The 11,327-nt window shown below is 37.8% G+C and overlaps 3 protein-coding genes across 5 annotated transcripts; 1 reads left to right on the forward strand and 2 right to left on the reverse strand.

Annotated features, from left to right (window-relative positions):
• Positions 1-3,423: 3,423 nt before the first annotated feature.
• Positions 3,424-6,087, reverse strand: LOC103513850. Of its 3 annotated transcripts, XM_017445972.2 has the most exons (3): positions 5,733-6,086; positions 4,268-5,647; positions 3,424-4,178 (listed from the first exon to the last, which is right to left on the reverse strand). In XM_017445972.2, exons 2-3 carry the CDS (start codon positions 5,604-5,606, stop codon positions 3,448-3,450), a joined length of 2,070 nt encoding a protein of 689 aa, XP_017301461.1. In that variant the 5' UTR covers positions 5,607-5,647; positions 5,733-6,086; the 3' UTR covers positions 3,424-3,447. The 3 variants fall into 3 exon arrangements, with proteins under 3 accessions (XP_017301461.1, XP_026682744.1, XP_008476914.1); XM_026826943.1 differs by having other exon boundaries at positions 3,424-4,127; positions 4,217-6,087; XM_008478692.3 differs by having other exon boundaries at positions 4,268-6,086.
• Positions 6,088-8,156: 2,069 nt separating this feature from the next.
• LOC113465285 lies at positions 8,157-10,701 on the reverse strand. The gene is made up of 3 exons (XM_026826940.1): positions 10,372-10,701; positions 9,710-9,836; positions 8,157-8,430 (listed from the first exon to the last, which is right to left on the reverse strand). Exons 1-3 carry the CDS (start codon positions 10,634-10,636, stop codon positions 8,157-8,159), a joined length of 666 nt encoding a protein of 221 aa, XP_026682741.1. The 5' UTR covers positions 10,637-10,701.
• LOC113469332 lies at positions 8,438-9,699 on the forward strand. Its single transcript, XM_026826944.1, has 2 exons — positions 8,438-8,589; positions 8,754-9,699. The coding sequence occupies exons 1-2, from the start codon at positions 8,444-8,446 to the stop codon at positions 9,520-9,522; spliced, it is 915 nt and encodes a 304-aa protein (XP_026682745.1). The 5' UTR covers positions 8,438-8,443; the 3' UTR covers positions 9,523-9,699.
• Positions 10,702-11,327: the final 626 nt, after the last annotated feature.

Below are 11,327 nucleotides of genomic sequence, written 5' to 3' on the forward strand. Positions count from 1 at the left end.
GTTTACACTTTCCCCTACCCTCCTATCAAACTCCTCATTTCGTATCACCTTTAAAATTTGGTGCTTTTAGCACATCCACTATTTTCATCTTTTCCTGGTCCCACTCAAGTTGGGTGATGTGGGACGTGGGTATCTTGTCACCTAATACTCGTAGAGGGTAAACCCCGTTACTAAAAACCTTAGTAGTAAAAAATGGACCGATTGCAATACTTTCGGGGTCACCCTGTACAAAGGCGACCCGTATGGGTTCATGCTCGAGGTACCCTATGCTTATATTGGAATCAATGGGTTCCTAACGGCCTCTCTTGTTGACAAATACTACAAACCAGATTTGACGGTGCAAGAAGCGTACTCGGTTCTGAAGCAATGTGTACATCATATGAAGAGACGGACGGTGCTCAGCTATCCGAAATTCACGGTAAAAGTGTTGGATCGAACCGGAACGGTGAATGTACTGCAGGATTTGAAATATTCAGATTTCAAAGTCTGAAGTAAACTGGGAAATGTGAAGGGGATTTCCAAGTATGAAGTAGCCTTTCCCCAAAAAATTTGAGGAATTCCGGCCTTAGCCATCTGAGGCGAAGTTTTACTGGAGCAAAATTAAAGGTATCCGGATTTGAAATATTCAGATTTCAAAGTCTGAAGTAAACTGGGAAATGTGAAGGGGATTTCCAAATATGAAGTAGCCTTTCCCCAAAAAATTTGAGGAATTCCGGCCTTAGCCATCTGAGGCGAAGTTTTACTGGAGCAAAATTAAAGGTATCCAAAAAATTTGAGGAATTCCGGCCTTAGCCATCTGAGGCGAAGTTTTACTGGAGCAAAATTAAAGGTATCTCGTCAAGGCTTAGGCAAAAGGAAGGAAGGGTAATAAATTTTGATTTTAAAATATTTTTTGAAAATGTTCCTAATCATCTGCCTACTATTATTGGGGTCCGTTTTTCCGTGTGAGCTTTTCAGTTTACGGAACAAGACTCAGGACCGAGTAGGTTCTACCTAGTTATTTGTGATTTTTTCCTAGTTACCTATTTATTTTGTGATTTATTATTAAGTATTATTATTATTTTAGATAATACCTACTTTAAAAATAAAAAAAAAGTCACCTTTCTTATCTCCATTTCCATCGCCAGCACCGGAACTCGCGTTGGAAATCTTATCTTCTGCCCCCGCGACCGTAACTGCGGACACCCCGTATTATCGGACAAACCATGCAGGACATCCGTCGCCAAAATAACCACGGGGACCCTCTCGACCTTCATATCATGTTGGGAACGGCTGACCCTACCACTGGGGTCACCCTGTATAAAGGCGACCCGTATGGGTTCATGCTCGAGGTACCCTATGCTTATATTGGAATCAATGGGTTTCTAACGGCCTCTCTTGTGGACAAATACTACAAACCAGATTTGACGGTGCAAGAAGCGTACTCGGTTCTGAAGCAATGTGTACATCATATGAAGAGACGGACGGTGCCAATCTTTCTTCAAGTTTCGCTATATTTTCTTTTACTATTTTTAATTTTCCTAGTTTAATTTTGTCTTTTTTCTTCAACTTTTTTGTGGGCTTCGTCTTCCCCTTCCTCTTCTTCTTCCCCTTCTTCTTTTACACTCGTATATTATTCTCCTACTTGTTATCGGGAGCAATACCAAAATCCCACCTCTGTCACATTTCAGTTGTTGCTCTTTGTATTTATTATGTTTGTAATTTTGTATTGTATTTACATGTAACATAACCAAACGTACATTTGTATAAATTAATGCTTTATTGAATTGAAAAATTGAAGCTATAACAACCAGAATCCTTGTTCCTTTGAACTTCTAAAAAATGGGGTTTTAGTGCACATAGGAGGAAGACATCTGATATAGTAGAATGGAGAGCTTTAATTAAACCAATCTCAGGGTTGAAACAAATGATGAGGAGACTACAATAAAGTAAGTTGTTCGTTGTGATTTTTGCACAAAATGCAACTTTTCTCAGAAGAGAGGAAAAATTCGTCTCAAAGTCTAGAAACATCGGGATCGGGAGGAGATATTCAATTTAGCGGATGTACCAAGAGTACCTACCACATTTTCTAATGCAAGATAAAGGTAACCTATTCCTGTAATGAGAGGAGAGGAAAGATTTTGTTAGAAAGGAGGTAACTACATTTTGATGAATTTTATCAAGGTACCTAGGTAAATTATATCAAGGGCATTCAACAAACTCTCAAAATGTTGAATTACAAATTTAGCTACAAAATCTGAAAATTTTGCGACTTCAAGTATACATACCTAATCTAAAGTTTTACGATTATACCAGTGCGTGACTTGTTGGATCTCCGAAATTACCATAAATCCTTTCTCAGATAATTTCTTACAATATCTTTTCTATGGATTAAAAGGAATTCTGAAAGGAATAGAGTGAAGTAGAGAGAGAATTTTGTCTCGTCTCGTGTAGAATCTTAGATGAGGAATAATTGACTCAAATAGGGCAAGCAAGCTTAGTACCAAAATTCGTGATCCAAACTGAAATTTCCAAAGATTTTATCCTCCTCAAAATCACAGGGAATCAATCTGCTTTCGACACAGAGCCGCGGGCGAATTTTCAATCATGGTAGACAACGGCAACGGCGTATCCTCTCTGCCTCCTCTGGAAGTTGGGATTGGGCTCCGTTGTAACGATTTCGTGATGCTGATGGCAGACACCAGGATCTATCAGCAAATACTAACAGACAGTGTGGAGCGGGACAAAATAACACCACTGGGAAACGGAACCCTGCTCATGTGTTTGGGTGGTAGCGGACCATTGTTCTCAAGGATCGTAAGCACAGGTATGAGCCTTCACAAGTTAGTATCTGCCACCCAACATTCAGTTCACCGGACACCCCGTATTATCGGACAAACCATGCAGGACATCCGTCGCCAAAACAACCACGGGGACCCTCTCGACCTTCATATCATGTTGGCCATTTTGTTCTAATCGCCCAATGATTTTTTAAAACCTCCCTCATCTATTTTCGGATTGGCTAAAGCCTGATAAACCTGATAGTGAAGGATTGATCTTAACAGTCGAATGAGTGGGTGTCTCTCAAATGCAAAGAAAGTAAAAAGTAGCATTTACAAAAAAAAGGGGGGGAGGAAACTTCACAAATAAAATTTAACTAACAACTTTTATCTAGTCTAAATAAAGTAATATTTATGTAGGTACGTATAATTATTATGAACAGATAACGCAAGTTGTTACGAGAATAACTTTACTCAATATTGAGGAGATCACACGATCCTTGGATGAGTTCAGTTCTGGGAGAAGCATTAGATTGGTTGAATTAAAATACTTACCTATAAGAGGAAATTCCCCCCAGGTGAATTAATTCACATCATCCATCCAGACCATCAGGCATAGCTAATAGATATCTTTGAAAATACTGAAAGACTCGTATGAAAGAAATTAATTAGCTCAAAAAGGGGATAATCATCTATTTTTTTCGATTTTATTATTAGAACTAACAGGTGATTTTTTACCACCACCGTAAATATTTTTTGCCAGCTCTTGCATCTTGGCAAGTTGGCTACTGTCAAGTTCACCCATTAATTTACCCATCCTTTCCAGTGTACCTTTGTTGATTTTCTTCATCATATCTGCAGGGTTAACTTTACTGTAAATTTCTTGCATTTGTTCATTGTTCGCCCTTTTGATCAGGTTGTCCATAAAGTTTTTGTCTTTCAATGATTTAGAAAGTTGATCAAACGTCTTTTCATCGTTTACTTTTTTAACTATTTCTTCTTGTAAAAACGGTAATGTGGTTTCTTCAGCCCCGGGATTAACAATCTTAGTGCGGTAAGTTTTTTCTGTAATTGGGTTATCGGTAACTAGTACAGGTTCATTATGAATTTCTAATGTTGATTCTGTTTGGCGGTTTTCAGTAGTAGATGATATAAATTCAGTAGGCGAGAATGTATTGCTTTCAGTAGTAGACGTTTTGATTGTAGTTCTAACTATTTCCTTGAAATCCCTTTTTGTTTTTATGGTTACAGTACTTTTTTCTGTAGTTTTTTCAGTGGTGACCTTCTCGGTTTGAGTGGATTTGGAAGTTTCTTCATAGTCGTAAATTTTTGGTTTTTCGGATATTGCTACTGTGTTTTTTAAATCAGATAGATTAGGTGTTAAGTAATCTTCAGGATTTTTAACATATTGCTTAGGATCTTCCACTATTTCATTGCTACTGTGTTTTTTAAATCAGATAGATTAGGTGTTAAGTAATCTTCAGGATTTTTAACATATTGCTTAGGATCTTCCACTATTTTAGTTTCAGGTGTGGTGCCACCTTCCTCACCAACTTCAGTCACGGGCATAAATATTTTGAGCATATCCCAAACCAAAGATAATAATTCTTTTTTCTCTGTGATGTCTTTTTTTATTCTGTCAGGTACTTCTTTTAATTCTTGAAAGAAAAATTTGCCATCCAAGTACATTTCTCTAGCTATGTATCGGGCTCGTCTTGGCATATCAATCAAAGATTCTTTTTTCTCCCTGACAAAAGAAAAAAGGTTATTTTTGGACTGTTTTATTTTTTCTTTTAATTTCCCAAAATGCCCGATTTTTTTCTCTTCGCCTTGCTCTTTCTTCGGGCTGTTCTCGGTTTCTTCTTTTACATCTCGTCTTCTCCGCAAATGCATATTATTCTGAACATAGAGGAGAGCCGGTAGTAATTCCCTAATTTGCTTTTCTGATAGTTCACCTACACTCCTAACTTTTCTTGTTTTAGATTTAGTTTTACTTGAGCTTGTATCCTGATTTTCGACTGAATTTGGAGAATTTTCCAAGGAATTCGTATTGATAATTGACTTTGTACTTTTTCTTTTAGCTCTAGTTCTTTTTGTGGTATCACTAGTTTCATTGTTATCTCCAGTTTTCTTCTTTCTTGTTCTTTTCAGCTTTGTTGTTTCATTTTCCAATGATTCTGTGATAGCCGTTTTCTCGTCTTTTTCAATGTTCTGTGGTTCTTTTTCAATGATCTGTGGTTCTAATTTGGGATCTTTATTTTGTACTTCTTCAATGTTCGGTACTTCTACGTCAACTGGTGACACTCTCTCAGATGCGCCCTTGTCACCGTCAAAGATATTTGCACCTAAAACTTTTGTAGCCCCTAATTCATATGTCACAGCTTTTTTAGGGCCAGTGGAAGGAACCGTGGCATATATGCTTGATAATAATTTTGGTGGAAGGGATCCAAAGTATGCAACGTTATCGTAGACGTAGTAGATAGTACTCAGATTATACTTTTTAACATCTTCCATGATCTGTTTGTAATTAAGGAATTCGGGAACTATTGTTATGTTTGATGCTAATCGTGTTAACATGCTAGCCAGTCTGCAATCTTGCTTATATCTTTTCATTGACTGTGATTTGAATTTCCGAGACAAGTGTGGTCGCTTCGTTGATCTTCTTACTATTTTTCCTAAATCTCTTCTTACTATTGAGTGGGCTTTTCTTGGCTGACGATACTGATATTCACCAGTTTTAATTTCATTCAGCTCTCTTCTAAACCTTTCAAGTTTTGTCTCTTTCACATTTAATTTATCATTTCTCCTCTGTACTCCATATTCATCACGTTTAGATCTTATCCACATTTTATTATCTCCTGATACATGCCCTTTTTGTTTTAGATCACCTAGAGGAAAAATGTTCATCGGATTAGACGTGGGCTTGAAATTTTCCTTTATCATATCCAAATTTTGTTTATTATAAGCACTTACTTCATTCTCATTTTTATCCATATATCTCGTGTCAGAAGCATCCCTCCTTAGTCTTTTAAATCGTTTTAAAGGCCAGTTCTGGTCATATATATAATCTGGGTCAAAGGAAGAGTATACGGTTTTTCTTGTTGAGGGTCCCGTGTAAGGTTCTGTCGGTGGTTCTGTGGTTGTTGGTGGTTCTGTGGTTGTAATACCTAATCTTTCTTCAAGTTTCGCTATATTTTCTTTTACTATTTTTAATTTTCCTAGTTTAATTTTGTCTTTTTTCAACAACTTTTTTGTGGCTGGCAGTGTTGATGTAAAGAATAATGATTGTACGTACTTTCCTGGAAATTAGAAAGACAAAAATGAATAATTAGAAGTAAAAACCTAAATTGCAATCTACATCAGTATTTAGGTAGGTATCTGTGGTGAATCTGAGAGAATCATCACAAGGCCTATAGATACATCATTACTAAGATCCTGCTTTGCCGTTACTATCAACTATGCATAATAATTTCTTCTTCCTTTTAATCTGGTAATGCCGCCATTGGTCGCTAATACTTTAAAGTAGGTAGTTACTCACTTTATTATACCCAGTATTCCAAGCATAAACCTTTAACTTTGCGAGGGACCGAAACCGGGATCTCTAGTACACAATCCACTAGTCACACTAGATCACATGTAACGACTGTTTGAGTATCTCAAAAATAGTGTGAGCCACCTTAGATAAGGAAAACCTAGAGCTTATCATGTGTACACATGACAGTGACCGAGTGTGGAGGGCAGTCAGTAGTAAGTATTTACCATTTTTGATTACCCGCAATAAATACATTTGATACAACATACAACCTAAGTACTAACACCTTGGTAATTTGTCTAGGTAGCTTGCCTTGAAGTAATGCCACTCTTTGCCTTAGCAATATACCTATGCATGTTGCATGCCATTCTAAAAGGAAAAGTGCCTAGTTACAAAATATTCATCAAATAGACAGAGTTGAAATCAAAACCAATAAGGCGCCACTGTAAATCAATAGAAATCACTCCACTCAGGTTTGATTGTATTACTATCAATCATTAGGATTCCGGCAGAGCTCATGTTTCTAGTTCCTTTTTTTTGTATACAAAAAGTCTCAAAAAATTAAAGGCACAAAATATTCATTTGATAAGTTGAGAAAAAGAAAGGCATCGAAGTCGATTCTGGATCAGCGCCAATTCTTCGGGAGCTTTGAAACAATTTTTCGTGTTGAGTGATCATTTTTTGACTTCTTTGGTACAATATGGCGGTAGTCAATAGTGAAAGAAGTAGGTGACCGTCTGACTGGGGGGCTACCAGCCTGATCTTGCTAAAGAATTTGGGAAGGTTGAGTGCGAAGAGCATCCACTCTTGAATTTTTGTAGCCAAAACCAAATAATGTCAGCCCAAAAGCACCCTAGGGCTCATTGATAGGCTGGCGAAAAACGCCGACCCGATCGCAACAAGAGAAAAGGCGAAGATGAAGTGAAAGGTGCCAATACTAATTCTAACTCTACCACAATTTAAAGGTTATTCTAACTCTACCACAATTTAAAGGTTATTCTAACTCTACAGTACATATGTAACTCATTCTACAATCCAACAATTCCAGGACACAAAACAAGGAATTTTAGGGGCGAACACAAGGAACTAAAGTACTAAATTGATTGTTTCCCCACAGGAAAAGGTAAGTCGAACTTGTTTTCATGCTTTACTTTCGTGAATTTTCCCTTGAAAAAGCTGTTGTACATGAGAACTATTGCCTTTGGATTGAGACTGAATAGCCACGCCAGCCTAGTTAGCTTAGTTGGTAGTGCGTCTGCCTTGTAAGCGCTAGGCCGCGGGTTCGATTTCCGCCCGGGGCGAAGTCGATTTTGGATCAGCGCCAATTCTTCGGGAGCTTTGAAACAATTTTTCGTGTTGAGTGATCATTTTTTGACTTCTTTGGTACAATATGGCGGTAGTTTGTGAGGGTAAAATAGTTCAACTTGTGTTTCGACGACAAATACGTTTATTTCCGGGCACCACATCGATAGTTCCCCACAGGAAAGAAGTAGGTGACCGTCTGACTGGGGGGCTACCAGCTTGATCTTGCTAAAGAATTTGGGAAGGTTGAGTGCGAAGAACATTCACTTTTAAATTTTTGTAGCCAAAACCAAATAATGTCGGCCCAAAAGCAATCACCCTAGGGCTCATTGATAGGCTGGCGAAAAACGCCGACCCGATCGCAACAAGAGAAAAGGCGAAGATGAAGTGAAAGGTGCCAATACTTATTCTAACTCTACCACAATTTAAAGGTTATTCTAACTCTACGAGTACATAACTCATTCTACAATCCAACAATTCCAGGACACAAAACAAGGAATTTTAGGGGGCGAACACAAGGAACTAAAGTACTAAATTGATTGTGAACTATTGTCATATTGTACTTACGTGTCTTGGTAAATTTTGTCAACGTCTTTTTCCTTTATCATATCCAAATTTTGTTCATTATAAGCACTTACTTCATTCTCATTTTTATCCATATATCTCGTATCAGAAGCATCCCTCCTTAGTCTTTTAAATCGTTTTAAAGGCCAGTTCTGGTCATATATATAATCTGGGTCAAAGGAAGAGTATACGGTTTTTCTTGTTGAGGGTCCCGTGTAAGGTTCTGTCGGTGGTTCTGTGGTTGTTGGTGGTTCTGTGGTTGTAATACCCAATCTTTCTCATTACGATGTTTCAGAACAGTATTGAGAAGTGGGAGAAACGGGTTCGGATTCATTTCTTGCAGAACTTTCTTCTCCAGAATGGTTACTTCTTACAGAGGAGAAGGCACCACACAACACAACCCACCTCTACAGTTCTAATGCTCCAGTTCACCAGCGACAAAAAATTACGATGTTTCAGAACAGTATTGAGAAGTGGGAGAAACGGGTTCGGATTCATTTCTTGCAGAACTTTCTTCTACAGAATGGTTACTTCTTACAGAGGAGAAGGCACCACACAACACAACCCACCTCTACAGTTCTAATGCTCCAGTTCACCAGCGACAAAATCATCCCTAACTTCATGAAGAAGATCCTTCCCAATGGGGTATTCTACAAGTATTACCTTCCATTTCATAGCCTTATCAAGAAAGTACCTGAACGTATTCATTCTCTAGTCAAAACCTGTGTGGATACGTTCAAGCGCAAAACGAGACAACAACAGAACACTACACATTCTAGTCAAGATCAGAACAAAACATTACACAAGTACTTGAGAAAAATCGAGCGAAGTATGCGAAAACTTGAAGAAGCCCTTGGCAGAGGCACAAGCCGTCCAAACACAACACGGAAGAAACTATCGAAAGGACGCAAAAGATTAAATGAAATATTGAAAAGAAAGCGAAGACAGAAACGTTTTAGGAGGAAGTTAAACAGGATAAATTTATTATTTCCGCCGCCGACTACACACGATCCTGAGCGTGATGGGGATATTAGGGACATATTCGAAACGACAAAGTATGTCACTTGGAAGAGAAAAAAGAAGACATTGAAAACCACGCGAAGGAAAAGGAATTTGACCCGTACAACTGCTGGAGTATTGAGCAAAAAGAAAAGGAGAAAAGAAGAAAAATTGAAAAGGAAACGGGCGAGATCAAATAAAACGAATCCTAAATGTGATAAAATTCTAAACATGAGGGAATCAATCATAAAAAACCATGTGAAAAGGAAAATTATCGAGGACATTAACTACAGATTTCATAAGAAAATGGCTCGAAAAAATATTTCTGTCCCTGAAATTATTGTTCCTAAAGTCATTCTACGATGAATACACAAAAGAACTAAAGCACAATATTTTCTCTAGAAATTAAAACCTTGATTTTCATTATCTATTGAACGAAACGTTACAAAAACTAATCTCAATAGAAGAAGAAGAGATTATATATTTTTAAAAAACACATAAACAATCTGCCAGCCTCTGGCTGGTTGCCAAATAAAAAGCACAGAATACTAATCTTTCTTCAAGTTTCGCTATATTTTCTTTTACTATTTTTAATTTTCCTAGTTTAATTTTGTCTTTTTTCAACAACTTTTTTGTGGCTGGCAGTGTTGATGTAAAGAATAATGATTGTACGTACTTTCCTGGAAATTAGAAAGACAAAAATGAATAATTAGAAGTAAAAACCTAAATTGCAATCTACATCAGTATTTAGGTAGGTATCTGTGGTGAATCTGAGAGAATCATCACAAGGCCTATAGATACATCATTACTAAGATCCTGCTTTGCCGTTACTATCAACTATGCATAATAATTTCTTCTTCCTTTTAATCTGGTAATGCCGCCATTGGTCGCTAATACTTTAAAGTAGTTACTCACTTTATTATACCCAGTATTCCAAGCATAAACCTTTAACTTTGCGCGGGACCGAAACCGGGATCTCTAGTACACAATCCACTAGTCACACTAGATCACTATCAACTCGGGCACAAATGTTGCTTTGTTGTATTCGTATAGTTTACACATGACTGATATCTTAATATCCTTACATAATAATAAATAATGCATGTATACCTACATACCTATGTATCTACTCGTATGACTGTACAGTAGTGTATGTATTGTATATGTATAGTTATCTAAATTAAAATTTATGAAAACATTCTAAAGGTGACTCACCCAGAGATGTGTCTGTCCAATTTGCCGGAACTTCCTCATAATATTTGGCTCGGATTACATGCTTGTATTGTTTGAATATCTTAGTGAACTCCTTGTTCCCATAAGGAGCTAGTCGCCAGTTACGATTCTCCAACCATTTTGACAGAGGGATATTCCTTGACGTCCACTTCGGGGTTGAAACGCCTTTCAGATATGTGATTCCTTCTGTCTGAACTACTAGCTTGACTAGGAATAGATAGACGCATGCTTCTATTGAATTCCACATTGAAAAGTTTCCGTTCGGTCAAGCAGGGTTCATATTTTCATACACAATCTAAAAGAGGGACAACAATCAATAGTTAAAGAAGTAGGTGACCGTCTGACTGGGGGGCTGCCAGCCTGATCTTGCTAAAGAATTTGGGAAGGTTGGTTGCGAAGAGCATCCACTCTTGAATTTTTGTAGCCAAAACCAAATAATGTCGGCCCAAAAGCAATCACCCTAGAGCTCATTGATAGGCTGGCGAAAAACGCCGACCCGATCGCAACAAGAGAAAAGGCGAAGATGAAGTGAAAGGTGCCAATACTTATTCTAACTCTACCACAATTTAAAGGTTATTCTAACTCTACGAGTACATAACTCATTCTACAATCCAACAATTCCAGGACACAAAACAAGGAATTTTAGGCCCCAAATGTGGTCACTAAGGAGTATAGAACAAGTGAAAAATTCTGTGCCAAAGGCCAGCCACTCACTATCAGGTAGACCTGATAGGCGGACTTGATCAGGTGTACCAGTCAACTCTACCTGATAGTGTGTGACTGGCCAAAGGGAAGGGGATTCAAATATGTATTTACTTCAATGTTATATATGTTATCAAGCGTGCCCGGATTCGCGCGAACGTCTAAAGCTCGAAACGCCTCTCCGCCCTGCCTATATTAACACAAAATAGAGTTTCAAGGTTCATTATTACCAGATG

The sequence above is a fragment of the Diaphorina citri genome, unplaced genomic scaffold (genome assembly GCF_000475195.1).
Source record: "Diaphorina citri unplaced genomic scaffold, Diaci psyllid genome assembly version 1.1 scaffold1035, whole genome shotgun sequence".
NCBI lineage: Eukaryota > Metazoa > Arthropoda > Insecta > Hemiptera > Psyllidae > Diaphorina > Diaphorina citri.